The 24,422-nt window shown below is 38.1% G+C and overlaps 2 protein-coding genes across 8 annotated transcripts in view; one reads left to right on the top strand and one right to left on the bottom strand.

Annotated features, from left to right (window-relative positions):
• The window catches only part of fnbp1l (formin binding protein 1-like), a 59,092-nt gene extending 55,670 nt beyond the window's left edge, over positions 1-3,422 (top strand). For 2 of the 3 annotated variants that reach the window (XM_056259609.1, XM_056259611.1), the window contains 2 exons: positions 1,108-1,250; positions 1,739-2,392. In XM_056259609.1, the coding sequence (XP_056115584.1) occupies positions 1,108-1,250; positions 1,739-1,917 (322 nt within the window). In that variant the 3' untranslated portion in view covers positions 1,918-2,392. Of the gene's footprint in view, positions 1-1,107; positions 1,251-1,738; positions 2,393-2,722 lie in introns of those variants that run through there. The other variant, XM_056259610.1, reaches the window with a different exon arrangement.
• Positions 3,423-4,696: 1,274 nt separating this feature from the next.
• bcar3 (BCAR3 adaptor protein, NSP family member) overlaps positions 4,697-24,422 on the bottom strand; it is a 63,898-nt gene continuing 44,172 nt past the window's right edge. For all 5 annotated transcript variants that reach the window (XM_056259602.1, XM_056259603.1, XM_056259604.1 and 2 more), the window contains 9 exons: positions 16,830-16,958; positions 12,047-12,486; positions 10,610-10,710; positions 9,419-10,128; positions 8,191-8,306; positions 7,866-8,037; positions 7,649-7,760; positions 7,359-7,565; positions 4,697-5,608 (listed from right to left, as the gene is read on the bottom strand). In XM_056259602.1, the coding sequence (XP_056115577.1) occupies positions 5,433-5,608; positions 7,359-7,565; positions 7,649-7,760; positions 7,866-8,037; positions 8,191-8,306; positions 9,419-10,128; positions 10,610-10,710; positions 12,047-12,486; positions 16,830-16,958 (2,163 nt within the window). In that variant the 3' untranslated portion in view covers positions 4,697-5,432. The remainder of the gene's footprint in view (positions 5,609-7,358; positions 7,566-7,648; positions 7,761-7,865; positions 8,038-8,190; positions 8,307-9,418; positions 10,129-10,609; positions 10,711-12,046; positions 12,487-16,829; positions 16,959-24,422) is intronic.

Raw genomic sequence — 24,422 nt, 5'->3', positions numbered from 1 at the left:
GACATGGAAAAATATATATTAAATTACAGTGTGGTAATGTCTATTTTCTGATAATCCATAGAACTACACCCTACTGTTCAAAAGTTTGAGGTCAGTAAAACATAAAAAAAAAAAAAAAAAGAATACTTTTATTCAGCAAAGACGCAATAAATGTAAAAGAGACAGTAAATATGTGTACAATGTTAAAACTAGCAAATAAATTCTGTTCCTTTAAACCAGAGTAATGTGACCCTGAAGACTTATGATGATGCTTAAAGGGTTAGTTCACCTCAAAATGAAAATTTCCTGATAATTTACTCACCCACATGCCATCCAAGATGTTCATGTCTTTATTTCTTCAGTGGAAAAGAAATTAAGTTTTTTGAGGAAAACATTTCAGGATTTTTCACACAATGGACTTCAATTGCAACCAACATGTTGAAGTCCAAATCAATGCAGTTTCAAACGGCTCTGCATGTTCCCAGCTGAGGAATAGGGGCTTATCTAGCGAAACGATCGGTCATTAAAAAAAAACAAAAAAAACATTTACACTTTTTAACCACAATTGTTCGTCTTGTGCTGGTCTGCGACGCGCCAGGCGTTACCTCATCACGTTGGAACGAATACATTTCTTTTCCACTGAAGAAAGAAAGACACGAACATCTTGGATGGCATTTGGGTTAGTAAATTATCAGGAAATTTTCATTTTGTGGTGAACTAATCCTTTAATCGACTTTATAATGCTGAAAATGTTGCTTCGCCATCACAGGAATAAATTCCACTTTAAAATATATTCAAACAGACAGTTATTTTAAATTGTAATAACATTTCACAATATTACTGTTTTACTGTATTTTTGATCAAATAAATGCAGCTTTAGTGAGCATTAAAGACTTTTTTGAAACCATATTATTTTCTTTTTATTTAAATCATGATGTACGTACACCAAAAGATATACAACTAGTATCAGTGCAACAGCAGCTTCCCATTATGTAACACTTAGTTGAAAACAAAAGATGCCAAACCATCATGTCATCAGTGCTTTGTGCATCCACACGTCACAGACCGCTGCCTCTGAACTTAAAGGCTACTTTGATGCATGGCTGTTGTTTTTCTCCTGTCTTTCAGCCCTGAAGGCAGTTACACAGATGATCACAGTCAGGAGCATCGGTCTCCACCACAGCCAGACCCTCACGAATTTGATGACGAGTTTGACGATGACGATCCTCTCCCTGCCATCGGCCACTGCAAAGCTCTCTACTCTTTTGATGGTACAAAAACAGCTTTCTTGAAATGTTCCTCGTTTAGGACGAGTTAAGCGCTGTTGACAACATTGTGGCATAATGTCGAGTATAAAGATCCATAAAAACAGTTTCAACAACCAATTCTGCCCACGGGAATTACTATGCAACAAAATGACAGATTTTTACTAAATAATTAACTTAAGCTAAATGTAAGACTAATTAAAAAAAATAAGTAAACAACTTGGATATCACCGCTTTGTCATGTCAAAATCAAACATGAAATGGCCTGAAAACATGATGACTGTGGGGGGATTTAGTGAGCAATCTATTTATGAAAACCAAGTATACATAATTAATGTAAAAGCACAAAATGGAGTTGTATTTGGTTAATTTTTAGACAATGTTATGTTTATTTAATCAAGGACATGGGACAACATTAAGTGTAACTGGGACATGAATTTACAGTTGATTTATTTCAATAAAACTTTGAGGACTTTGCCTGTTTTTTTCCTCAGGCTCTAACGAAGGCACGCTGGTTATGAACGAGAACGAGGTGCTGTACGTCATAGAGGAAGATAAAGGCGACGGATGGACACGGGTTCGGAAAAATAGCGGAGTGGAGGGCTACGTCCCCACGTCCTACGTGGAGATCACACTGGAGAAAAACAGCAAAGGTGCGGTCACCTACATATGACATCACCCACGGCAGTTATGACATCATACATGGGGGAGCGTGTGTCAGATTTACCGCGACTCATCATCAAGTGCAGCTCGGCTGACTGCCATATGCTTTTGTTCACTGTGTGAGCCCGAGGACAAACACACTCACACTGTCGAAAGTGACTGTATTTCCTCTACACTGCGACTGCTGCAGCGGATCAATCTGTAGACTTGGAGAGATTTTTATTGCTTTTTATTCCATTTTAATAAGTGTTTTTAATCAGTTTTATATCATTGGAGCAAAACTGAACAAAATGCATTGGCTCCTTTTCAAATGTCTGTTTGTCTGAGAGATGAGTTCCTCATTATATTCGTGAGAGAACTTGTCAAACTTTAATCAGCTCTTAATTGTTAAGATTTCTGTGTTTTTATACATGTTGAGTACACTCTACTCGGAGCATCTCTGCATTGTTACTACAGTCCAATCATTTGTTCTATTCAGTATGAGGATACATCTGACCTTTCAGTTCATGCAGTTTCCAGTTCTTCCACCTTTCTTCAAAGTGTTATGTCCTTGCAGCTAAATTTTCCCTCATCATAGCGCCAAAGCTGTTTCACTTCCACTCTCTCTGCGAGTGCTACTCTTCTCGTTAAACTTGTAGCGTCACAACCTCCTTTTTAATTTAGGATATAATACAAGAACAATGTGTAACTTCAGAGCAGCACTCAGTTTGGCTGGCTCACTAGTGCCCTGAATCTTTTTTTCTCTCGCTGGTCAATCTTTGTTGTCGGTGGACCTGTCAATGACTCTGTCCTCTCTTTTCTCTCTGTGGCTACAGGTTCCTGATTGGATGAGTGGGGTTCTGTGGTGTTTGGTGGACGGGACTCACTGCTGTGGGTCTGTTAGTGGGGCGGTGGGGCGATTTTAAGACCGAAATTGTGTTGGGGCAGGTTGCATGTGTGCATGCTGTTCGTCATGGCCATTAACATCATTCCATTGCAGCAGACATTCCAGGGATATTGGAGAACCTAAAGAGAGTCGTTGCCTGGCACTAACATATTCAGGGGAATGTTTCGCCTGTACCATCTTTTCATGTTCATCATAACATGCACCTGCATGATCCACAGCCTTTCATTCCTCATTCCGTGCTGACGAATTGATCCCTTAATAGGTTTAACCACTTATCTCAACTACTTACGTCTTGTTTGTGTGTCCGTTTCTCTTTTGACTACGTTTCTTCATTGATGCATTCCATGTTAACCATGATATGAATCTTTAAAGCATGACCAATCAGAGTAAAGGAAGCATGGTGCTACAGTAGCCATTCCAACAGTCCCCACACAACACCCACCCACTGGCCCCCTTTGCATAGTCTGCTGGATGGAAGGAGCCTGGTGCAGTTCTGCATTTGGCCAGCAGGGGGACCCAACACCATATAAAACAAGCGGAGGAAATGCCAGCGAGGACCCATGAACACCAACCCATCATCTCTGCCTTAATTACAGGCCTCTGTATGGAAACTAAAAGCATATAGGGGTATATCTGATCCTCTATGCCCAAAAAACTGCTTGTTCTTGGGCTGCCAGCTCTTTGTGGTGCTTTCGCCATTTCTAGCCCAGCTCCTGGTTTCACAAGTGCAAGAACATGCTCACTGTAACTAGCAAGGACCACACGTCTCCAGAATCCGATCTCAAGTGCTTGTATTTGTGAATGTGATTCTTGCATTTAAAACTGTGTATGCATACGGATGCATATATGCATATGTAGATACCTAGTTAGTTTTTATTATTAAACTGTATGTATTAACATCTTTATTTCAGAATGAATGTTTTTATTGTGACTTTTTTTCCAAGGGTTTTTTTTTTTTTTAACCAAACGAGTTACTTCCAGGCTTTGCTTGTAAGAACCGTGCCGTACTCATTTTGTAACCAGTTCTTCTTCTTGTCTGAACTCTGTTCTCAGTAGGACCCTGGTCTTAACCGATGCACTTTTTACCCTGTTGCATTTGAATTGGATTATTAGGGAGTGAATGATGTCAGATGTGAAGGCTTGATTTTGTGTGAATGTGTTGTACAGTAAGACAACGTTGACCACTATATACTGGGGTTTGTGTTGGAGCAAGAGCAACCGAGAAATAAATACTTATGTCTGTTTGTCTCGTTTATCCTGCCTGTCATTTATTGGAGTTCTTCACTCTTTTGTGTTTAGCCTGTATACTGTATTTTGTTTGCATTCCTACAGTGGATATTGTATTTCATCGCTTTTGCTGGGTATTTGTTTATCAGGAGCAAGGTTTCTATTCTGTAAATGCGGTATATGCAGTGCATCATGGATTGTGTACACACACACATACACACACACACTACCGTTCAAAAGTTTTAGGTCAGTAAGTTTTTTTTTTGTGTGTGTGTGTTTTAAACCAGACATTTTAGGGTCACCAAGGCTGCATTTATTCAAAAATACAGTTTAAGAAAAAAGTAAAATCGTGAGCTATTTCTACAATGTAAAATATTTTCAGCATCATTTCTCCAGTGTCTCATGATCCTTCAGAAATCATTCTATGCAGTTTTGATGCTCAAGAGAGATTTTTTTATTATTATTATTATTATCAGTGTTGAAAACTTAATATTTTTGTGGTAACTGATAAAAAGAAATTCCCGGGAATCTTTGAATATAAAGTTCAAAAGAACGGTGTTGATTTGAAATAGAAATCTTTAATTAAAAAAATATATATTATAAAGATCTTTATGGGGACTTTTGATCAATCATCCTTGCTTAAAAAAAATCTCACTGACCCCTATATATGAAAACATTTCTGTAACAATTCAAAACCATTTATTAGATATTTATTTAATATTTTTCAGAATATTTCATTTGTGGGTGACTATTTACAGGTCAATAGTACTTCATACAATATATTACACAAACTAGCCTTCACATGCGTTCACTAATGATTATGTACATTCTTTTCCATGTGGGATTTTTAAACTGATCAACACTGCTTTGACCGATGGGTTTCATGGCATTTCTAAAAGTGTACAAGCTTTACTATATCCTGTTCCTTCATAGTGCTGAAAATGTGTCTTGAAGGTGTAATCTATAATTCCAGTCCTCTCTTATCCATCACTTCATATGTCAAGTGATTGACGGTACATACACCTCATGAAGTGCGCTCTGCCTCCAACTTTATCTTCATTTCTTAGGGTGGATGATGTATTGGCCATTAGATATATTCCATGTACCGTTCCTTCTTTTCTTGAAGGTAAAACTGGTTCCTGCCCATTTCACCAGTCATAAGTGTGGAGCACAACACACCTCTGGAAGGTGCATATTGAAGAAGGTAGCTCTCCATAGACAAGTGCCATTTGTGCTCATGAATGGCTTCCAACTTGCAAGCTGCACGTGATCTTCTGAAGCTCATGTTATGTTAGAGAACATCCACTTTAGGTACAGAGTCAGACGACCTTTGACCTGCCTCCAGAGAGGTTCGGACAGTTTCTGCTTGCTCAGAGAGTCTAATATACTGTACAAAGTGCGTGCCTCATTTTTCAGAGTTCTGTGTGTTTGACTGGAGGCTCAAGTTTTCTGGACAGGGCCGTGAGGATGAGTTTGAATTTGTCGTATCGCTCTGTCTGGTCCACGGCCGCCCCCCTGCTGCCCCAGAGCAGACGCAACTGGAAATCAGTCCTCAAGATCTCCAACATGTCATCATTAGGTTGGAAGTCTGGAGAGGAAATGAAATATCATTATTAAAGTCGCCATGAAATCAAAATTGACAATTCTTTTTTCTTTTTTTTACAGAATGTAGTGTTTATTATAAATAATTTGTGCATTATAAATCTTTTTTTTTTATTTTTTTTTTTTATATCCCCTCATGATCTTTAATCAACAATGTTAACCTCCCTTTCCCCTGGAAACGATGTCTGTTCTCTTCATGACGCGTCTCACTAAATATCCTCCACAACTGGCATTCAGATCTGCTGCTATTTAGTTAGCAACGGCCAGCTTCATACGATCCAGTCAATACCCAAGGACGAAATCAAGTCTTGCACTATATATATATGTTCTTTCCAGAAGCCGTTTCTCTCAGATATAGGTGTGTTGGACTTTAGTCGTGGCCTAATGGTTAGAGAGTCAGACTGGTAACCTGAAGGTTGTGGGTTCGAGTCTCAATACCGGCAGGAAATTACCGAGGTTCCTAGCCTGGGAAAACCCAGACAACTTCCGGCAAATTTAGATTTGCTCTGAAAGTTAGTCTGGCAAAAAGCTCATTCAAGCCCATTTCCAATCCGCCGAAATCGCGGCACCAATCAGAAACGTTGGGGCGGGCTTTACACGATGACGACAGCGCTGGGATTTTGAAGCAGATTTTGTAGCCTACATTACAAAGATGGATGCCGCCGTCGAACATCACTCGGTCGAATCAGCTATCGCGTCTGTTTTAAGCGATTTGAACGTTTCCTTTTTGTTAAAAACCGAGCAAAGAACAAAACTCGGAGATGTTTCTGCCGCTCTGCATGCGTCATCTCCTTCATCGCTCTGATTGGTTTTAGGTCTATCCGCGACGTCCGTTGGTGACGCCCCTCTGGAAATGATTTGTTTATGACGCTTTGCCAGACCATAACTCAGTTATAACTGAGAATGGTCTGGTTTTAACCAGGCTACGAGGTTCCCTTGAGCAAGGCACAATCGCTCCCCGGGCGCCGCAGCAAACATGGCTGCCCACTGCTCCGAGTGTGTGTGTCTACGGTTTGCAGTGTGTTTTCAGTACTCACTGCTCCTAATGTCTATTCACTAACTTAGATGAGTTAAATGCAGAGGACACATTCCGAGTATGGGTTACCATACTTGGCCTTTAAAAAAACGTTAATAATACACTATTGTTTACTGTGAATTCATGTTGGTTCATACTTTAGCTAATGTTAATTTATACAATATGAAATGTTCAAAATGTATTAGTATACTGCATACAAAAATGAACCTAAATTAATAAATGCTTTGTATTGTTCATTAATGATACAAATTGTAAAGTTGCTTTTACATTTTTTGTTAATTTTCATTTATCAGTTTATTTTTAACATTTAGTACAACATAATATGTAATTGTTATATAAACAACCAGTCTGTATTTACACTGATTTAAGTCTCACAAACCTTAAGTACACATCACTGTAGAAGTCCTTGATTCATTTTGAAGTAATGATGACTTGTTCTGTAGGTGAATCATGTTAGTAACTGCTCTAAAAGATTACTTGGACTGATTGAAACTGATCATGAGTGTCTTTTTGAGTGCTATCCTAGCTAAGTAGGCCTTTTACCTTTTAACTTCCTGAGGGAACCCATGATTCAAATGCTAATTTTCTTTTGGATATTAACACAACGACCTGAACAGCTCAATGTGTTTTGCTCACCAATTCCCTCAAAGTAAAGCACCACGTGTTCCTCCTGAAATGACTTGTAATGTCCTTGTCTTACCCTGGAGGATCCGCTGTGCGTTGCAGGTGTAGGTGTCCGCATTGCGTGCAACAGCACGTGCTCCTTCCAGATGCCGGAACATGATTTCACAGCCTTGGTCGTTGTTCTCCCAGACGTCCATCTCTTCGAAGGTGACTGCAGGCCTCTCCATCAAGGTGAGCAGCGGCATTAGCAGCGGGACACTGGCATTGCTCAGTGGGATTTCAGCTGGAAAGACAAGAACAAGAATTTAGTTAAAGGTGACCGACTGTATAAAGGGCATTAAACGTGCTTCATTGTCAAAAACTCACCACTTCCTTCATAGAGTCCTTTGTAGAATGGTTTCAAAGATTTCTCATAAATAATGGCAGTCTGTGTATATTTTCTCCGCAAGCTAGTCCACGTCTGATCCAGTCTGGTGATCTGTTCACACAAGAAAGATCACACAGATTGAAGCTTGTTGACCGCACACAGAGAGGGAAGAAAGTCTCTAGCCGAAAGTGGCAGATAGAAGGAGGTGTTGGGTACCTGAGGCATGTCCAGTGCTTTCATTATGGAGGAAAAGGCATAAAGATCTCCCATCGAGTCTTTGAGCTCTAGAGCGACCAGAATGATCCTGTTTAGGGTGGCTGCTCGCTCCTCCAGACTTCCTGTGCACCCCAGGATATCCACAGCAACTCCGATTGCCATGGTGTTATGCCTTTTTAAGAAGAACCAGCCATGCATGTTAAATGTGTGGCCTATATATGCATGTAAGACGTTCAAAGAGTTAATATTTCTCTGAAAGAGTTGTACTCCTTATATATCATCAGAAATCTGCTTCATAGATCACGTGTTAACAGCATCCGTTTACCTTTCCAGGAGGTCCTGCCGCAGCTGTCTCCCATGAGGAAGGGTCACCAGCTCCAGCCCAGAGGTCACGCTCATTTGACCTTTCAGCTCGTCAGAAACATTCAGGATCCTGGCAACCTGCAGCATGAACACACAGCATTTGCATCAAAGGTAGTAACATCCAGAGTCGAAAGTATTGCAGAAGCTAATCTGTGATTGTGAAGGGTTTTTAAATTTGGGTTGTGGGTGGATGGTCCTGTGACTGACATAATCTGCCAGTTTAAGATTTCATTCCCGAATACACAAACAACAATCTGGAGCCTCTTTCAGAAGCAGTAAGAAATGTGGAGTCACATGTATACAAGGCTTTTTAATTGGATTCATCTACATTTAGCCCTGGCTGTGTGGCACAACTGTGGGCTTGTCCTCTGGTTGGCTGGAAGAACCAGTCTTCATCCTGAAGAATAGGCTGACTCGCATAACCAGAGCGTAATTACAGACCTGTCGGTCATGATTGTAATCAGTAAGTAGGTGTGGATGACACTCCCTAATTCTGTGTTCATCTTTCTTGATTTTCTCCTTTGTTGTTGTTTCGTTTTCTTTGAGAACGAAACAACTAACGAATCTTTTTTTATTCCTCTCCCTCCAAATATGTTGAAATCGAAAGCCATCAAATAAAACATTTGTGATAGATTTAAATACTTTAAATTACCGTTTTAATTTCCTAAAACAATGCATGGTTATCGCAAATTAAGGTCAAATTTGTTAACACTGGTTAATCCATTAGGTATCATGAACTATACATTTAAAACCTTTGTAAATGTTGGTTATATTATTTTCTACATATTCTTACACATTTTTAACGTTTCAAGTTGTATTCATTTACATTAATGTATTATGAACAAACATAAATTAATAAAGAGCAATGTGTATTTTAGTGCTGTCAAATCGATTAATCGCATCTAACATGAATGTTTGTGTTTATATAATTTATGTGTGTACATTATACATCCATATACAGTTTATGCACACATATATTATTTAAACAAACTATTGTGTTAGACAATTAGACAATGACAATTAATCGATTTGACATTACTAGTATTTTTATAAATTAACAATGTAGATTTAAACTTTTTTTTCATTGTTAATTCAGGACACCTAATGCATTACCTAATGTTGACGAATTGAAAAGAATAAATATTAATTTAGATGTTATGTTGACTTCAAAGACTCATAATTAATATTACCTGGCAGTCTGCTTTCAGGATGTGTTTGGCGATGGTCTTTGGATCCTGACTGATGAACAACTCTTTGGCTTTCTTCAGCACTGTCATCTCCAATGGTTTGTTCTCCACTGGTAGAAGCCGGAAGTTGACGTCACCAGGTTTGAATGCTGATTCAGTTTCAAACACAGGTCTTTGGAAACCTTTCTTGCCATTCTCTTCTTCATCCACATCCTCCTCGTTGTCTTCCTCACTGTCGTGTTCCAGGGCCTCAATGGCGTTATGGTAGGAGCTACGATCTAGTTTAATGCTGCTATCACTTCTCCTTAACTCCTCCTCAGTCTTTAACCTCTCCACATAGCTGTTAGCATGTGAGCTATTCATCTTTTCCCAATCAGCAGGACTCAGCTCGCAGTAGCTTACTTCCGGACTCGATGAGCTACCCGACTGCTGCCGTCGCTGTTTGCGGGGCTTTACCGGGGGGACTGGTGGGGCGAGGGTCTTCAGGCCCGGGGTGCTGCATACTCTCATAGTGGGGACCTTGCTGGGTTTAGGGGGCGGTTTGGGACACAGCTGGCTGTCAGATCCACGAATGGCCTCGCCAGGCTGGGTGTCGAAGGCCATTCTGCGTGGCACTGTGGGGCTCAGAGCTGGCTCACTTCCTGTTCGGAAAACTGGGGATTTGGGGCATGGCTGGTGCTCCATATGCCGAACCTGAGCCTGGGGTCTACAGCCTGAAAGCAAAGGGATTCATTCATATCCATAATATCGACACAAAAAAAAAAAACTTTTTTCCAAAAATAAAATAGACAGATGGACTTTTTTTGTGTACGTTTTCTTTTGGCATTCTGCACGGCAATGCAGATTCAGCACTCTGGATTCTGACATGGACAACAAAGCTGCGTTTTGCGCATAACCATATTTATTCCACTGACACAGGCATAAATTATCTCCATCCTTCACTTTCATTCTTCTCCACAAAACATTTTATTTAGCAATTCAATCCCACGTCTCATTTCACACATTTAACGATCAGTAACAGAAAGTGAATTTTAAAGGCGATATCGTCAGCTTGACTTTGAGAATCACTTTCCCTTTGGCACAAAGTGAACGTGAGAAAGATGACTGGTTTTCAGGGCTGTCAGGCGTGCATATCAGCGGAGGGCTGGAGGCGTGACGGGGTATCAAGGAGGATGAGAGCTGACAGGCACTCACCGATAGGGAGGAAGCTCTCCGACTGATGGGTCTTCAGTGGCCGTCTCCTCTCCTGAACGTGGTTCAGACATGCTGGTTGACTCCCACATTTATCTTTGTTGCTGTGAAGGAGAAAGCCAGGTCACTTAAAGTCTTCTCTACCAATCTTTTAGAGTAAGATGACAAAGTTGACACCACTTTTAATTGAGTTTTTAAAGGTTCAGTGGTGTGATATGAATTTTTCAAGTACAAATTCCATGCAGTCTCTGAATTAATGTGAGTTCATGCAACCTGCACAATCATTTTAATACCATTTTTAAATTGATGAGGTTGTAAGCTATTTTGACCCATTGTTTCCAAAAGTTAGGACCCCATATGCTGAATCTGCACAAATAAGTCAAACTTTCACTTATTTAATGCTTATTAATGCTTAAAATCTCTTTATATTAATGTGAAGATGTCACACACTGCAGGACTGAATAAATGAACTCATGAATATGTACACATAAATAATACAAATGGCTTGAAAAATGCCTTTTTTATTTCCTGTTGGGGTGCTTATTTCCAAGAGATTGGCATTAAGAAATGGAATTTGCTAATCATACCACAAGACCCAATAATTGCTGACAAAATTATATACATTTTATTGTATAGATTTGAGGGTAGTTTGTAAAATCACAACAAGTCACTTTTCAGAGTAGAAGCCAATTAAATAATGCAAATATTATTCAATTGTATTTCTATTATTGTTTATTTGTGATATGATGGCAGTCAAACCACAGAATTTCCTTTAACCTGAAATTGTTTAAAAAGACTGAAACAAAATTGAAATCACATGAGCTAAATTGGTAACACTTTACAATAAGGTTCCATTTGTTAACATTAGTTAAGTACATTAGTTAAAATGGACCAATGATGAAAAATAATTCTAAAGCATTTAATCATAATGAATGTTAATTTCAACATCTACTTGTACACTAATTAATATAATTATTAACTATTTAATGAACCTGAGCTGATATGAACTAAAAATAAACTGTTATATTTGTATTAACTAACGTTAACAAAGATGAATAAATATTGTAATAAATGCATTGTTAACTGTTAGTTCATTTTAGTTAAGGCGTTAACTAACATTTACTAATGGGACCACTACATATGTATGTTTTACTGTCTAGACAAGCGTTGAAAATGTGAAAGGAACTAATTATTGGTCTCTTTTTTGGACTGCTAAATTACAAATTTCATTTTTTTCCTAAATAGAGATTCTGAACAGGCCAAATCTACCATTTGAGAACTAGAATCTATAATTAGTAAATCCTATTATGAGTCAAATGAATTAATCTCTCTTATTTCCTCACGTTTGTGATTCAAAAGCCTCCCAGGGTATTTCTTCTTGGCGGTAAAGTGTGGCAATGAATAATAGTGGAAAGGGCCACATGAGTGTGTTTCTCTCACCTGAGGAGGTTTCCACGGCTGAGGGTGTGATCCTGGGTGTGTCCGTTCATGATATTCAGACTCAACCGTTTGGAAGTCAGGCTCTTTCTCTCGGAGTATCCCGCCTCTACACGTATACATCCAACTCCATATTTCTCCTCCAGGCATCTCAGAGGCAGAGCTCTGTTGATTGGCTGGAAGATAATCGCTCCGACAACCTCAGATACCGGCTCCCGGTTCCCCACATAGTATCGCACCAACGCGGGGACACTGTCAAATCCCTCCTTCTCAAACAGGTACTGGATGCGTGAGTAGGCCTCATTCATGGCTACTACCCGTTTGTTGATTTTGAAGTGTTGAGGAGTGTTCTTCCACTGGCAGGTGAGGACATAGTTTCCCGGGCTGGACAGCGAGTCTCGGATCAGAAAGTCTCCATCACGCTGGACCAGGTTTTCAGCCACCTTCAATTCAAACACACACACACAATTTGTTTTTGTGGTAGCTTTTTTCTCTCTCTTTCATATATACTGTATTTTCCTGCCTCCCTTTAGTTTTTAAGTATTTAGCATGTTGGATCTTGGCCTGAACATTAGGTTGCGGTGCTTAATCTGCTAATGCAAAATGAACAAGCTCAAACATAGGAGAAAACATTTTTAAGGTAGTGATGCTTTTCTTCTCATAAATTTGTATGTAGCTTTGTGCTTATGATATTCCGTCTAATCAGATTATGTATACATCCTCAGTAAACATTACCGAACTAATTTTATGACAGTGATACATGATATTTCTTTGTTTTGTGGTTCACTGGTGCATTCAAGCAGTTTAGAATGATGGACTACCTCTCCAAACTGAACGTTAGGAGGCCATTTGGAATATTAATTAATCAGTATGTAAATCACTCAAAATCAGTATAGAATAATTCCCGGCCATAAAAAAAGTCGCCGTTTGGATTTAAAATTGCTAACTGCATAATAGTCTATCATTGGATCGTTATTGCTGTGATTATTATGTTTCTAGCATTTTATATGTTTGGCAACAGTTCTTCTAATCCTAATTGACAAGATCTTGTCCAAAAATCGATGTGATGTAAATAACACCACAACATTTATTTCCATCAAGAGGAGCATCATTTTTTGGTCAAGATCTTGTATTGACTGCAAGAGTCCAGCACTCTGTAAAGTCTCCTCCAGCACATCCCAAAGACTTTCAATGAATTTAAGGTCTGGACTCAGAGGTGCCAATTCATGTGTGAAAATTATTCTTCATGCTGAGCTCCCTTCCAACCATTTTTTCACAATTTCAGGTGATCCATCTTGACATTGTGATCCTGGAATATGGTCATGATGTGTCTTCCTAATGAAAAGCTACACACTCAATCAATTAGGGTTAGAAGAACTGTTCCCAAACATGTAACATGCTTGAAATAACAATCACAGCAATAATGATAGACTCTTAAGCATTTGCTTATTTAAGGCAAAAACAGTGATGACTTCTCTCTTTTTTTTTTTGGCCTGGCAGTGTGTGTGTGTGTGCGCGTGCATACTCATTATAATATATCATTATGCCTTTAGTTTATTAGTTTATATAAGATTAGATTAGTTTTATGTAAGTTTATATGTCATTGTTTCATATTACTTCCCAGAATGTGTTCATGAGGAGATCAAACACTAATAAATCAATGTTAGCATGTGTGTTTGGAGCAATGGATCAGCAGTGGCACCAGGAAAAGAGTCATTAAGTCTGATTAGAATCGCTGAGTGTTTATGACTGTTTTCATGGTTGTGCTAAACAGCTTTTCTCAGGGCTGTCTTATTGGTATAAAACAGCAGCTAAAAGTTTATAGTTCACTGTACAGAAATGCACAGATAGTTATGGCTGTACATTGTGTTTGTCCAAGTATGCAGAATAAACTAATTTGATTGAGGTAGTTTCACAGGTTGCTGCCTACATTGTCATCTATAAATAATTAATAAGTCATCTTTTACCATCCATCATGTTATTTCCTCCCACAGTGATAGAACACTGCCGGGAATTTACATTTTGAAATTAACCACAAGCCATTTCACACCATTTCCTTTTCCCTTGTCTGTAGTTTGTTTGTTTAACTTCAGCCGAGCAGGTCAGACTCGTCCCGCTGAAAGACACTGCAGCCCACATGCTGTCAGAGGGAAATGCCTGATCACAGGGTGTGTAGTGATCCAAGGACCACTCAAAAGAACAAATGAATACATGTCTACAGACTCACTGCTGATTCCTGTTAACAGTGTTAGGTAATGTACTGCAAGTGCAGAGAATGAATTAACAATCAATCATCACAAACATGCAGCATATTTTAGGGACACCTTTTGTGATGCATGTAGTTATATTTATGAATATTTAGACAGTCTAATCCAATTAAAGGGTCTCCTTAAAGGGATAGTTCACTTTGAAATTAATTTTTGGTATGTTTTAGCTTACCTCAAGGGCCCTCAGATCACTTGGACGTGGCTGGTGTTACAAGAGGTAAAAACGATATAAATACTGTTCGTTTTCTCACACAAACAACTCGTTTCGTGTCTTAGGCCAGCAATGTGTACTTACATTTACGAGTCATTAAATCATGTTTAATTTGGACTTCTCTGTGCATGCTCTTTGAGGTGGTGACCATAGACCTGCATTATATGACTGACAGACAAGAACGGTTTGACCTAAAAATATCAAAATTGAAACTTCTGCGGAAACAAAGACACCTACATCTTGGATGCCCTTGAGGTAAGCTAAAACATATCAAAAATTAATTTCAAAGTGAACTATCCCTTTAAGTGCCCTCTTTTTCCTAAATATCCATCTTTATTATATATATTTTATTTACATATCATTTTTTTCTACGCATGAACCCGATAAATTGTATTCTAAGGTCATTTATAAGGTGTGTTGAGCCATGATGAATGGGAATGTTCCATTGAGACTGGTATATTTGTGGTGTAAGCAGCAATAGCCTGATTTCGGATGCTGGTAGTTCTGATCATATGATGCCGTTAAATAAATACACCTCAGGTCAAATAGCAGTCATGATTCATCACTATATTAACCACTCTGCTCTGCAACAATTGTTGATGGATGAGTTGTCAGTTTCAGGGACATATCCTGCAAAGGAGCATGGGAAAGAGGAGCCAGGGTACATGGTTTTCATACGAGCGGATCTGTAGCTGTCAGCACTGGGATGTCTGTCGCAATGAGAAACTGTTGATGGCTGTTTTTGAATATAGCTTAGTGTTAATGAGCTGTCCAAAATATAGTGTTTAAAAGGATAGTTCTCCTAACAATTCTGTCTTCAATTGTTCCAAACTTGTATGAGTTTCTTTTCTTCTGTTGAACACAAAAGAAGATATTTTAAAGAATGTTGGTAATCAAACAGTTGACGGCACCCATTGACTTATAGTATTTTTTTTCCCTACTATGAAAGTCAATGGGTGCCGTCAACTGGTTGATTACCAACATTCTTTAAAATATCTTCTTTTGTGTTCAACAGAAAAAAGAAACTCGTACAGGGTTGGAAAAACTTGTGTGAGTAAATGACAACATTTTCATTTTTGGTTGAACTATCCCTTTAAGCACTGTGAAATGTACTTTCATTCGAGGTATTGATAGTTTTGCAGTTTGTCAAGCTGATCTAAGATCTTGTCTGACTATTTAGCTGACTACACTCTAGCATACAGTCCAGATTCCAGATTTTGTGTTTTGTTGCAATGAAATCTTTTGTTTTCCTTGATCTTGGCCAAGTCTGGGTGTGAATGTGGCTTTTCCTGTTCTGTTCTGTGTTGTGTTTGGCACCCACACCAGTTAAAAAACAAGTATTGATCAACCAGCTATACTACTGATGACAATTGACTCTCTGCTCCAGATTTGTCAAAGCATTTCACAATTTTAGACAAGTTAGAAGCATACAGTTTGAGTGTATATTTGTATATATGCCTTAAATATATCTGTTTAAAAGGATTTTTCTTACTTCCACCATCTAATCATCAATATGCAATTTCACATAGCTAGAAAGCTTAAGCCAAGCTAGTAAAATTGCATGTAAAGGTTAAAGAAACATTTTAGAAGGTCAGACACTATTTATAGGTTATTATTTTGCACAACATGCCTATCAGGTAACTATGTATCTACATGTTTCATCATTTTTGACCTTAGCAAGAGCATTATAATAAGTACAATAATTAAAAGTGCCAAAAAAGTACCATTACCATAACTTAAATATTGTAATTTGATAACACCATGTTTTTGGACATTAATTCTGATAATACTAAAGTATTCTTTGAAATACCATGTGAAAACCATGGTACAGTACATGCATATGGTAAACATTCAGTACCATAAATTTATGTCCAAGAATCATGATACTATTACATCATCACAGTACCGTAGTACTTTCACAGTACTTTTTGTAAATTGAACAAGTTAGCATTAAGAACATCTAATGCAAGTCATATCCTCAGTGTATTTCTTAGCTTAATCAAGTCTTTCTCTAGCCTCTAGCTGGAGCAAACATGGCCACATGTCTTTATTTCATTATCTTTTTATACAAAGAAAGTGAATGTTTGAGTGCCAGATACAGGCATGACTTCAGTGTGACTTCAGCTATGCTTTTGACAGCAGAAAGATCACTGCTGCCTGCCAGATTCAACTTCCGAACTATATTTCAGAGACATTGTAACTGTACACAATTAAATCACGGAAACAGCTACTCACCACAGAGAGCCTCATAATACAAACATTATCCGATAATGATCACCCACCCCTCTACCTCCTCTTAAAGCTGTACCTGTCTAGGGATGGCTCCATGATACCAGGCATGGCTCCGGGGTTCCTCACTGCTTAGTTTCAGTTCTTCCTCTAGTTCTCTTCGAAGCTTCTCCGGTGGTCCATCCATGATGTACTTGTCCCTTGAAAACTGCACATAGATGGGAACAGAAGAGTATGTTAGAGCCATGGTGGCCCTACGGTAGATGGTATGCTTGTCTCTATGATTTAAATATATGGTGTTAGTCTTTTATTTGTCTCCACTCTTTTTTTTTATCCCCCTCCCTCCCTTTTTGCTATGTGACTCAGTATCTGATTGGCTGATGGATCCCTTGCTTCCTGTCCTGTGACGCCCAAGTCCCTCCCTCTTCCTGTCTGTCTCCGCCTCCAGAATCCGCAGGGCATACCGTACCTTTACCTGCACACACTAACACACCCCCACTGCTCTGAATCATCATGGCCTTTTCAGGTTCGTTGGAAAGCTGTGGATTTCACAATTTAGGAATTTGAGAATAGTTCTTTTCACTAAGCTGCTTTAAAGTAATTGCTTTAAAGTTTAGGTTAACAAATAGACTGATTAGTCATTTTCTGTGAATCATGAGCTCTGATTAGAACTAATAGTTTACACTAATGCCATAAATCTACTTACTTGGTAAAGCATAGTTCATTATCTTTCCAGTCACGGTCGTTTCATTCTTGCTTTCACTGTCTCAATAACATAACTCAGTCATGTGACCTGATTGTAATAGAATTTAAAAACAATTGGCACAAATAGCACTTTATACTCTAATGTGTTTCAACACTGATTCCTATCTAAGCACTGACAACATAGACCGATTATGCAATTTTTAATACTCCATCATGTCTTAACAAACATCGCATGCCACTGTTGTTTATCAACAAAGTATGAGTTGTATTAATGCTCTCCTGTGACCAAATAACTGGCTGTGTTTGGAATGGTATATTAGTGTACTGCACATCTAATGTATTATGAATGAACATTAACAATGAATGAATATTAGTATATTTATAAATTATATTATATAACCTATATTACTATATTAATAAAAGCTGTAGAACATCCGTTGTTAGTTTATGAAACCTAATGCATTAATGTTATCAAATTATTTTTAAATGGTATAGATAATTTGCTTGCAGGAAACGTAGTGCATTAACGGCATAGGTAGTATAGAGTAGTAGTAGTTTTATAGGATTAAGGGCAGTGAAGCATCCGTGAATAATCTGTTATAATGATTTGGAAATGTCTATTGAGCAAGCAAGACAAGTCATGATGTCATATCCAAAGTACCCAGAGGCAAGAGTGTTTTGATTCCTAATAGAGAACAGATTTAAGGCTCTAAAATCTAGCCATTCAGATTCAAGACATGTTCAAAGCTATTGTAATAGGTTATATATATATATATAGGCTATATACTGTATATATACTGTATATATATATATTCATTCATTCATTTATTTTTTATTTTTTTATGAGAAATAAAGACTTATTCAGCTAGGATGCATTAAATTGATCAAAAGTGACAGTTAAGACTTCACAAATAAATGCTATTCTTTTGAACTTTCCTTCATCAGAAAATCCTGAAAAAAAGTTTCACAAAAAATATCAAGCAGGGTCTTAGGCACAATGCAAAGCACATTTCTTAAAACCCTGTTAAAAAATAACAAGGGCACTCTGTAAATAAACTAATAAATAATTTTATAATTTATCTTTTCATATATTTATTTAAAGCAATCGAAAGCATATTAGAATATTACATTTCTGAAGGATCACGTGACACTGAAGACTGGAACAATTATGCTTTGCAATTACATTAATAAATTAAATTTCAAAATATAAAACAGTTATTTTAAATTGTAATAATATTACACAATATAACTTTTTGTTTACTTTGTCATTTTTTATTAAATAAATGCAAAACTTGGTGAGCATAAGAGACTTCTTTCAAAAGCATTAAAAACATTTAAACAACGAAAGTGTACTTTGCTTGTCAACCATAAGCAGTCTACTTAAGGCTATTATTTGACCAAAAACATTTTTTTTAATGCAAATGCATAAAGAGGCTGTGTTTCTAAGATGAAACATGGTATAATTACTATACAGATGTATTGCTTTATTGAATGTGAATGAGTAAATTGCATTCTGCTTTACAGCTAGGCAAGAGGCTGTTACATATTTCAGATAGGGGATTTCAAGCGTATTCATGTTTCCTTTTTGTTTAAGTGTTTGGAATGGAAGTTATGTGTGGTACCCAACCTCAGAGACCTAAAGTGGTACCTTTGTGCTGTAGCTGGTAGTTGTACGCAGTGGGTACTCAAGCACAGCACTGCTGCATAACCCCCAGCTAAATCTGTGCGTAAGGGGGAAAAGTCCCAGCAGGACTCCACGTTTCAATTTTGTAGTTGTGGTCTATGGAGTAATATGTCAAATAAAACCAATGTAAGGGCAAAGGTAATTAAAATTGATGAGTAACTGTCTGTGTGTGCATGCTCAGTAGTGGAAACTTCAATTGATATGACACTGTTTGACAGATTTAATTAAATCGACTGCATCACTCAAACATGGACCCAGAGCCAGATGATGTTGTTGTGTATTTTATTAAGTCCTATTTTTAATTTGTCACTGTAGCTTTGCATGGCTTTTTATGGCTTGATTAATGACTCATTTGGGTTTTCTTAAACCTGCCAAGATATCGGAGTATGGCTGAGAACACTGGTGGTGTACAGTGACATCAAGTGATGTCATCACATTTGTGCTGTCAAAAGGAAACTAGAGCCTAGTGTACTACTGAGGACTTTTGCATTATTGGGCCGTGTTTATATTATTTTACATCTAAGATATTTATCAAGGCATGCAAACAACATTATTGTGTGAAAATGTCATTTTCATCAGGTAAAAATATACATTTCATGTTTTTCCAGGCCTGACAGCAGCAGACAAGCTGCATCAGTTTTCTGTGATGTTGATAAGATGTTTAGCTGTCAGTTTCTCTCTCTGTCTGTCCAGTGACCCATAGCCCAAGCAGTGGTCTGTCTGTCAGGCAGTTATTAGGATCTAACTGACCACAATCTGTCACTGTGGTCCACCACAAACCACTGCACACAGGCCTGGAAATGTGGACATCTCTGTGTATTTTGGGAGACGGCAAAATACATGATAGTATATGATCGTTCTAAATCATTAGTTTGGTTTTTTTTAACTTAATGTTTTATATGTAAGGTTTAGAATAGCCTTTTGGTTTGGATATTTTCAAATGATGTTAATCTTTGAGTTATCTGAACAAATCCACTAATATGTATTGATGGATTTATGGATGATAGTCAACAAAAGATTGCTGGAAGAGATACTGTATAAATTCTACAATAAGATCTCTTAATTCTGGTCTTTGAGTAACTGATTTGTGATGGAAAACCTCTCACGCACACAATCATATGGCAGAGTCTTATTGCTTCCTTGTTTGAGAGGTTGGTGGATAATCCTGTCCGACTGATCCTCATGTCAACTCGTCACTGATCATTCAATCGTTTTCAGAGGACTGAAGGACACTTTTTAGATGGTCAGATGTTATGATTATTTGAAACGATGTAGCCAAACTGCTGAATTAAAGACTGGTGCATTTCTTTGAAAGCAAACTATAAAAGTATATTTTAGCAACTCTTTGCTTATTAAACCAAATATATTCAAGGCATGACACGCAATGGACAGTTTTTCCCTTTATATGGAGAAGCTTCAAAGATCCTTACTATGTATAGAGACTGACAAACCCAGGCCACAGCGAGGACTGAAATACACTCTGATGCCTCTGGTATTGTAGTGAGGGACGAGCGTTACACCCACTTCATTTAGACAACAGCGATCCAAGCCAACACCCCGCAAGCCACAAATTACAGTGACCAGACGATACATAGTTTTACCCCGACTGGGAAAATCATCCAAAGCACTTGTTTGTGCTCAGTGTCTTTCAAATGTATTACACAATACAGTGACTAAAACAAACAACTAAAATCGCACTTTTAGTAAAAACATATGAGCATTTTATTCTGGTTGTGCTGAATGCTAATATTTTTTGGACTTGATGTTCATGTTTTTGGTTTTATGACTGCTTTGTGATTGCATGCCAGCTGAGGTGGTGTTTATCTGGCATGGCCGTCGCATTCATTTAGAGCTACGACATCGTGGATCCATTTAGAGGTGCGTTGAGGCTATAAATGTTTAAAAATAGCCAAAGCTCAATTGCTGGAGCAGCTCGATAGCACCATGACGAATAATCCCTCCATCAAGCAGCAGTGCAGATATATTTGTACATCAGATCAATCACCTCTGCTTTTAGTTGTAGCCATTTATATATTGTAATTTTTATCTTCACACATATGAGGGGCTGATTGCTAAGGTTCTTTTTAAAATAGTGGTATGCTTTTTGAACGTGAATAATAATGGAACATTTGAATGTATTGAATGAGGGTTCAAAGGTCTCATTGGGTAAGTGCAGAGCACAGGTTAGCTATCGACAGTAGAATGGGCAACATAATGACATATATACGAGACACTTTGCAGTATTAAAAATGGTCTGTAGTTCGTAAGACATCATAAGCATAGCTTTGTAACCAAGCGCACATTAGATCATATTGGCACATGTCAGAACAGACTGCGCTCATGGCTTTTCCCGGTCTAAGATGATGAGCTCAAAGGCTGAATTTGATCTGGAAAGCCACTTCTGGATAATTATTATGGATGAGATGACATTCCCCTTTTAATTCTCGAACGTCTAATCCTCTTTAGTTTGCTACACAAGTGGCCGTTCAGCAGCTTAGTGAGTGAACGGGTAAAAATCCATGTTTGATTTGGAAATTGTGCAGATTATTGCAAAGTGCATGGCTAAAGATGGGGATCATGTACAGTACTTGTGTTCAGACTGACTTGTGATGGAAACCAGCAGGACAAGTAATTCAATGGCAGATAGTTAGTCATTCTCACGACTAATGATTTGAGATTTGAACAGACATAAGTAATACCTTTAATGTTGTGGCTTGTTGAAAAGGACTAATACTTTTCTAAGCGATCTGACTTACAATAGGTGGATATTAAAAGAGGGAAAAAATTACACAGACTTACGGGACCTTAAAGGGATAGTTCACCCAAAAAATTCAAATTCTGTCATCATTTACTCACCCTCAAGTTGTTCCAAAGCTATATTAATTTCTTTCTTGTGCTGAACACAAAAGATGATATTTTGAAGAATGTTGGTAACCAAACTGGTCCCCATTGACTTCCACAGTATTTCTGGTCTCCGTTGACTTCCATGGTATATTTTTCTATACTGGGGAAGTCAGTGGGGACCAGCAACTGTTTGTTTACTAGCATTCTTCAAAATATCTTCCTTCCTTGATGTAAAGAAGAAATAACTTCATGCAGGTTTAGAACAACTTGAGGGTGAGGGATGACAGAATTTTCATTTCTGGGTGAACTATCCCTTTAAGAAAACAGGTATCTTAGTCATCCTTAGATACTAGAATATCATAGAGACTACAGTAGTAACCACCCAGAACATCCTAGAAACCACATAGCGATGTGCTAAAATGAATATGAAGACCTTGGCACCACAAAGCAATGCATTGGTAACCATCCTCATTGTGGCGGCGACTTTATATGGGTAAGCTGCATCACACATCTTAACATAAAATGTAGAAATCTTGTTATTTCCTGCTGATTCCTGTGGGGGCTTGAAGGATGGAGACCCTCTGTCTCAACCCTGTAGGTTGAGATTCCCAAGGGTTTCAGGGGGTCATTAGTGGCCTCTTATGTGCAGGACAATCGAGCTGGTCTGGGCTTTGGTGTTGGGTCACACCCTTCCTGAGCCAGAGTAAACAAAAAGGGCCATCAGAGTGTCCCATCAGTCTCCTGGGACTCTAAACACAAGACCTTTTCCTCTCTTATCTCACCCCCATCACATTGTCCATTTAGATGGTCCCTGGGGTGTCTGCCATGTTCATGTGTTCCTGGACAGGAGCACACATTTCAGTTGGAAGAACTGGGGATGTGACAGATGCTCATGAAAGATTGATTGTCCTTTTGAAGTTATTTAAAATAAACATTTTGTTAGTGCAGTTTCGATGTCTTGAAGTATGAATGCAGTCCTCATAATAGAAATGGGAATCAGCATGGACTTGACTAAACAATATTATACTGTAAAATTTTTAAATGTAGTGTGTGTATAAGTTGTCATTAATTATTATTTACATATTTGTTGTATTTATTACTGTATTAAATTGATATCTGATTCAACAATGATGTATTTATCATCTAAATCAGTTTTTTACTTGACAATACTACGAATATTCTCACACCAATTTCTAAATTTATTTTTTGTTCTATAAAGTGTGTGTGTGTGTGTGTTTATGTACTTATACACAAGAATATATTATGAGAATATCAATACAGTATTGTGAGATAAAATATGCCAATGCTTTAATATATTGACTGTAGGCAACTGGGGTCTAGAAATAAGCTAGATCCCCCCCTTCTTGGTCTCTTTCTCATTTAATCACATTCTCTCCATTTCAATCTGTGATCCCCAGCCCCCTCATTCCATTCCAGTTTTGTCCCAATCAGCATGGCCCAGCCCTGGCTTTGTAAGGAGGGCAGAGGGGGAGATTAGGGCCTGGGGCAGCTGTGCTGGATCACTTTGAACATGGCCTCTTTTTAATGTTTCCTCGAGCGTGCTCAATTTGTTGTACAGCAAAAAGGGGAAAAGATGGAAAAGTAGGGGACACGCTTGTCCTGGGGACTCAAAATTGCTGAAAGCCATCCTGTAAGAAAAGAAAGCCTTGAGCTTGGAAAATGCCTTTAAGTCCTATGGAATGCTCAAGGAAGGTAGAATTAGAGGAGACAAAGTGACAAAAAAGATGTTTAAATTAAAAGTTATTGTTCATGTTCTTGCTCTGAATGATTCAGTACACATTAATGTAAGAATTTTTTTTTACATTTAATTTTTCACCAAAATGTAAGAGACTCAAAAATATATATATTTTTTTTTTTTCTGCTTCAAAGACCAGTGGTGTTTCAGGAGGGTAGTTGTCCTCCACAGTTGCACATTAGATTTTGCTCTGTTCTTATATGTAATACCCATTTTTTAATGGATAAAATCATCAATTGTTTTCCCACCCCTTTTTTATGAACACGTTAAGAACTTTGCGGAATGATGATTTCATCCCTGATCCAAAAACATATTCTTTTGTTTAGCACTGACAGGAGGTGAAACTTTTGGGGTTGACTGATGTGACTGTGCCAGGCTGTGTCAGCACCTCTCCAGCAGCCTGTCAATCAGAGAGACTTCCCGCTGTCCCACTGCTCTGCTGAGCTTCTATTTCTGCCACAGCCATGATGCTTCTGCTGTGTTACACTGTCAGTGTGTGGGGGAACCGCTGTCGCATGTCTAATGTGTAGGAAGTGTTAGAGAAAAATTTTAGTTAATAATTTGTCTGGGTGTTCCAAAAATGATTCACTGATTCGTTTTAGTCATCACTCGAATGCATTCTCAAAAGTATGTGCCTCATTTAACGTTAGTTAAATACTAGCGTTAAACAATATTTTCAATGA

The sequence above is a fragment of the Rhinichthys klamathensis genome, unplaced genomic scaffold, assembly GCF_029890125.1.
Source record: "Rhinichthys klamathensis goyatoka isolate OS25496 unplaced genomic scaffold, OSU_Roscu_1.1 h1tg000169l_1, whole genome shotgun sequence".
Taxonomy (NCBI): domain Eukaryota; kingdom Metazoa; phylum Chordata; class Actinopteri; order Cypriniformes; family Leuciscidae; genus Rhinichthys; species Rhinichthys klamathensis.
Note: the sequence above shows the minus strand (reverse complement) of the source record. Positions and strands in the feature narration are given on the sequence as shown.